Source organism: Nicotiana attenuata, unplaced genomic scaffold, assembly GCF_001879085.1.
Source record: "Nicotiana attenuata strain UT unplaced genomic scaffold, NIATTr2, whole genome shotgun sequence".
NCBI classification, from domain to species: Eukaryota; Viridiplantae; Streptophyta; class Magnoliopsida; order Solanales; family Solanaceae; genus Nicotiana; species Nicotiana attenuata.
This window is the reverse complement of record NW_017671743.1, coordinates 40,439-46,518: the sequence shown is the minus strand read 5'-3', so window position 1 is coordinate 46,518 and position 6,080 is coordinate 40,439. Positions and strand designations below refer to the sequence as shown.

The 6,080-nt window shown below is 46.2% G+C and overlaps 1 protein-coding gene across 1 annotated transcript; it reads left to right on the top strand.

The window, feature by feature from the left end:
* The first annotated feature begins 328 nt into the window (after positions 1 to 328).
* LOC109209971 (tropomyosin alpha-1 chain-like) lies at positions 329 to 837 on the top strand. The gene is made up of 2 exons (XM_019373338.1): positions 329 to 425; positions 512 to 837. Exons 1-2 carry the CDS (start codon positions 329 to 331, stop codon positions 835 to 837), a joined length of 423 nt encoding a protein of 140 aa, XP_019228883.1.
* The last annotated feature ends 5,243 nt before the right edge of the window (positions 838 to 6,080 follow it).

Sequence of the window (6,080 nt, the reverse complement as noted above, 5' to 3'; positions counted from 1 at the left end):
TAACTGCAAGCAAAATTGAGTGGTCATTCGGTTGGCTCCCAGTCAATGAAGTCCTTTATATGTCGGCCGGAGTATGCTTTCTTTTGTTGATGGGTCTTCGGAGTATTAAGCCGTATGCTCCACACAGGGTTCCGCGCCAGCTAGGCAGGTACCAAAATGTCCCTCACGATGAATGATTTGAGTCAAAAAGTTATTCAATTATGTCCAAAAGCTGCATTCCGGGAAGAAAAGGTTCGCCAGATTTGGCACCAATATAGGTTCCTTGAGTCCCGGACTCGAGTACGGGATCTGTCTAGAGGTGAAGTAGAACCTAGCTACATAGCCTGGTATGGTAAAAGAGCTCGAGTCCATCAAGAGCCAGAACGGCCCGCCAAAAGGCCCCATGTGCAACAGTTCACTGATAAAGCGCAAGAGCAATGGAACTGGTTAGATAAGAAAAAGGGCTACAGAACTACCATAAGCAAATTAGAAGGGAAAATCAGAGATCTTAAATTTGATAATGGTTAACAAGATGCTGCGGATGAAGGGGAGAAGAAGAAATTAGCCCGAGAAAACGAAGCCCTCCGAGCCCAGATTCAAAGAATGAAAATAGCTGCTGAAAACCAAGTAAGAAGCAGAGCAGATGAAAAACTCATAAACGGTCTCAAAAGGAAAGTATATGAGTATGAGAATGATTTGGAAAAGTCCGAAGGTAGATTGGCAAGAGCCCGGGCAAAGTTGGCGAAGAACGCAGAAGGACGGGCAGGGTTTGTTCAGCAATTAAAAGAAAAATATGATAGGGAGGTCGCAAATCTAAAGAAAAAGCTAACTACCCGCTTTTTCTACCCTCGAGAATGAAATGGCTCAACAGACAAAGAACTTCAAGGCAGAGAGGGAACATTGTTATGCATTAATGTCCCAACTGGAAGAGGACATGCGACAGTTACAGGAGCAAAGCCATACAGACACCCAAGTTCTGGAAGCTAGATCTCAACAAATTGGACGCCTACTCCAAGAGAAAGGCATCATTAGAGAAAGGATTAGAGGAATTGCTGATTATATTGTCATGAAATGCCATGAGTGCGAGGATATGACTAGATCCACTTTCTTCGCCACCGTGATGGCTTTCGCTCGCCAGATAATGGACAACCTGGATCGCCTCCAAGAAGATATTGCACATAGGCCAGTGTCGAGACCGACTGATGTCCCGCGGGCCCCTGGAGTAGTATTAGAGGCACTTATGTATTCCTGATTTTTTCTTTTCGAGTCTGTATTTCAGTTTCTTTAGAGTCTGTTAGTCTACTTTGAGTCTGTTTGGTTTTAGTTCTTAAGTCTGTTTGTCGGAGTCTTGTAATGGAGTAGATTCAAAGGTTTTATTTAATGAAAATTTGAAAACCCAAAAAAATGTGTTTCTTTCTTTTATTTTGCATTTATCCCCTGAACTACGTAATGATCTGATTCGCGCGGCGTCGCGATATGTAAGTAATCCCCATCGGATTAGGTCATAGCTGTAGATAACTCGAATAAGAGAGAAAATGATGAAAAGAGGGCACAAGAAAAAGAGAGAAAAAAATGCAAAAGAGAGAGCGCAAAGAAAAGAGAGAAAAAAAATGAAAAAACGTAAAGAAAAGAAAAAGATTCAAGGATCAGGGAGATAACAAAAGCCGGGATGAGAGAGCAACCGTTGCAAAGCATGTAGAAAAACGTTTAACTGTCCAGGTGCATTGCATTCCCCCAACGTGCAATTCCCTATGTGTTAAATGTCTCAAACTAACCGATTTGTTGTGTATGCTATTGAGAACAGGTTCTGTTTTAGGTGGTTGGTTTTGTGGTAACCTGGCTACGCACCCTTACTTCACGAGATCTAAAGGGAGTGTTGAAATGGCATCAGAGAGTCACCTACCGATCATCAACCCCTCAGAGGATAGCCCGACAATGGTTATCCCGACCTCAGAGTTGGCAACTACTGAGGAAAATAGAATGCTGCGTCTCCATATGTTGGAAATGTGGGACGCCTGGTCTAACGACAGAGAATCGCCAAGTACAATCCCTGGATTTCTCGAACTGATTTCCAGGACCGGTGGAACCTCCAACGTCCCTATAACCAATCCGTTCAGCCCGTTCGGATACCCCTCTAGGTCAGTCATCTCACCGGATTGCCTTTTGAGGTTCGCCCCCAGACACTGTTCTCGGGAATATCTTCTACAATATTCACCGCACCACCAACCTCTGCTACTGCACAACCAACAATGCCCAGACCACGTTTTGAGCCACCATCCTTTACTTTTCAAGTACCACAATTTCAGCTTGACACGGCTCATGTCACCCCGAACTCTTACCCACAGCACCCTCGGTATGAATCTGCCATGGAACAAGAGAAAACTGTGAAAAACCCCGAGCAAGAAGAGATGACTCGAAAAATGAAAAGCATCGAACAGAGTCTCAAGAACATATAGGGCCTGAGTGGCCAGAAGAGTGTTTCCTATGCTGACCTGTGCATGTTTCCTCATGTTCATCTACCCATCAGTTTTAAAACACCAAAATTCGAGAAGTATGACGGGCATAGAGACCCGATTGCCCATTTTAAAGATACTGTAGTCAGTTAAGAGGAGCGGGCGGAAAGGATGAACTGTTGATGGCTTACTTCGGAGAGAGCTTAATTGGAATCGCATCAGAATGGTATATGGACCAGGACATCTCCCACTGACACATATGGGATGACTTGGCCCGAGACTTTGTCAGACAAATCCAGTACAATGTGGACATAGCTCCAGATAGAACTCTATGTCCAATCTTAAAAAGAAGTCTTCAGAAAGCTTCCGAGAATACGCTATCAAATGGCGCGAGCAAGCGGCCAGGGTAAAACCCCCAATGGATGAGACCGAGATGGTTAGTGTCTTCCTGCAATCCCAAGAGGCTGATTATTTCCAGAACATGATGTCCGCCAAGCCGTTTGCAGAAGCCATAAAGATTGGGGAGATGGTGAAAAATGGTTTGAAGACGGGTCGCATCATGAGCCAGTCGGCCATAAGGGCCACTTCTCAAGCAATCCAGAGTGGATCAGGGGGTGTAGCAAACCGAAAAAATAAAGAAGAGGTAGCAATGGTGGCCTCAAGCCTGAGAAATCCCCGTCAACCCAGAGGTTACTTTGGTTCCTCTTCCAGCCCCCCCGCAACATTACTACCCTCACCAAGATGCGGCATATGCCATGAATCCTCAGCCTTATGCAGTAACAAACGCCCAGCCATATGCTCGGCGGCAACAACATTACAATCAGAACCGAGTTTCACCTCCTAGAAATAACCCTCTTCACCAAGCCCATATAATCCCCGTCCACCACAGAATAATTTTCCATATTACTCCGGTACCCGTGAACCACCCAGAAAAACCAACTTCACACCCATCGGTGAATCATATTCCAGCCTCTTCCCAAAATTGGTCCAAATGGGTTTGTTACAGCCCGTACCTCCAAACAGGTAAAACCCAGAGTCACCCTCCTACCGACCAGGTACCCGATGCACTTATCATTCACGGGCAGAAGGGCACGATACTGAAGATTGCTGGACCCTTAAGAGAGCGGTCGAGAACCTGATAGAACAAAAGCGGGTAGTGTTGAGGGATGAGGAGGTCCCCAAAATAACCAATAACCCATTGCCAGCTCACAACAACGGGCCAGTTATTGGGATGATTTGTGAGGACAGAGAGTTCGACCCAGCTTTGAAAGCTATCATTGCTATTGCCGATGTTGAAAAGAAGCCCAAAGCGGCAGCAAAGCAAGCTAAGGATGAGAAGAAGAGCAACTCCACTCCTCAAAGCACAGAAAAGGTTGTGGAAACCAAGATAGGGGCAGTACCTCCTAAAGATGCCATTCTCTATGTTCCCAGAGCCCCCAGGAAAGAACAGCTTGTGTTGAGTCCTCCAAAAAGGTTTGAGCAAAGCAAGGTCACACTGAAGGTACCAAAGATGTACGTACCAAAGGGGACCTATGTGGCGCGGGGGCCGATAATTTTACCCAGGCTGACTGAGCCCGTGGTTATCAGCCGCGCCCCACAGAATCCCATGAAGGACCCCACCGCCGTCCCCTGGAACTACAACAATGCAGTGGTGACGTACAACGGAAACGAAATCATGGGGGAAGTGAATGAAACAGACCCATCTAGAAAGTACCTCAACTTGGAAGAATTGAACAAAACCAAGCAAAAGCGTTTTCCACTTAAAAAGCCAGTCAGTGCTGAGGAGGCAGAGGAATTCTTCCGGAAGATGAAAACCTTGGACTACGTCGTGATTGATCAACTCAGAAAGTCCCCCTCTCAGGTCTCACTTTTGTCCTGCTGATAAGCTCGAATGAGCATCAGAAAATGCTGTTAAAGACGCTTAATGAGGCATATGTTCCGGTCGGGACCACGGTTGAACAATTGGAAAGAATGGCAGAACGATTTTTCGAAGTCAACCGGATTTCATTCAGCCAAAATGACTTGCCTCTAGAAGGGGCTGCCCACAACAAAGCTCTTCATTTGACCGTTAAGTGTGAAGGATAATATGTGAAAAGAGTTATGTTGGACGGCAAATCTGGGGTTGACATCTGCCCTCTCTCAACCTTACAGAGGATGGAAATTGGGACTGAAAGGATTAGACCCAACAATGTTTGTGTACGTGCTTTTGACGACGTCAAGAGGGATACGACAGGGGAGATTGATTTGATCCTAACCATCAGCCCTGTGGATTTTGAAGATAAGCGTAGCCATGTGCCTAGGGAGCTTCCCATTCTATCCCGACCTTGGACCCTATTTCCTCCGAGTCGGACTTCGACAAGCCCTGAAATGACTTGGCAGCAAAAAATCAAGTCTTCGGATTTTACCACGTACATTAAAAAATAACTTTGACTTGAATTTGAAGAAAAGATAAGGTAAGTGGAGAGGTAAATGATACCTTACCTTCTGAGGAATAAANGGGGGACCCCGTTAGTACGTTGGGGCCACCGGGGGGGGCCTACGAATTTTTTTACCCCCAAGGGCCTGACCTGAGGCCCCTACGGGTTATCCAAGCCCGCGCCCCCAACACGAAATCCCCATCGAAGGACCCCCAACGCCGTCCCCTGGAAACTACAACAAGTGCAGTGTAGACGTACAACGGAACGAAATCATGGGGGAATGAATGAAACAGACCCATCTAGAAGTACCTNAACTGAGATGACAAACAGCAAAGCGTTTCACTTAAAAGCCAGTCAGTGCTGAGGAGGCAGAGGAATTCTTCCGGAAGATGAAAACCTTGGACTACGTCGTGATTGATCAACTCAGAAAGTCCCCCTCTCAGGTCTCACTTTTGTCCTGCTGATAAGCTCGAATGAGCATCAGAAAATGCTGTTAAAGACGCTTAATGAGGCATATGTTCCGGTCGGGACCACGGTTGAACAATTGGAAAGAATGGCAGAACGATTTTTCGAAGTCAACCGGATTTCATTCAGCCAAAATGACTTGCCTCTAGAAGGGGCTGCCCACAACAAAGCTCTTCATTTGACCGTTAAGTGTGAAGGATAATATGTGAAAAGAGTTATGTTGGACGGCAAATCTGGGGTTGACATCTGCCCTCTCTCAACCTTACAGAGGATGGAAATTGGGACTGAAAGGATTAGACCCAACAATGTTTGTGTACGTGCTTTTGACGACGTCAAGAGGGATACGACAGGGGAGATTGATTTGATCCTAACCATCAGCCCTGTGGATTTTGAAGTAACATTTTAGGTTTTGGACATGGACACCTCCTACAATTTTCTCCTAGGAAGGCCTTGGATCCATGCTGCAGGAGCCGTACCTTCTACTCTCCACCAAATGGTTAAGTTTGAACACGAAGACCAAGAAATCGTGGTCTACGGAGAAGATGAGCAATCAATCTACAGGGACCCATCAGTTGCCTGTCTGGAGGCTAAAGAAGGTAGTGAGCACATAGTCTACCAAGCTTTTGAGATCGTGGTCGCGGACCAGTGTGAGGAGGGAACCCCGTGTCCTCAACCCTTCTTGTCAAACACGTTAATCATGGTCGCCACTGAAATGATCAAACAAGGGTACAAGCCCGGGAAAGGGCTCGGGGTATCTTTGCAAGGC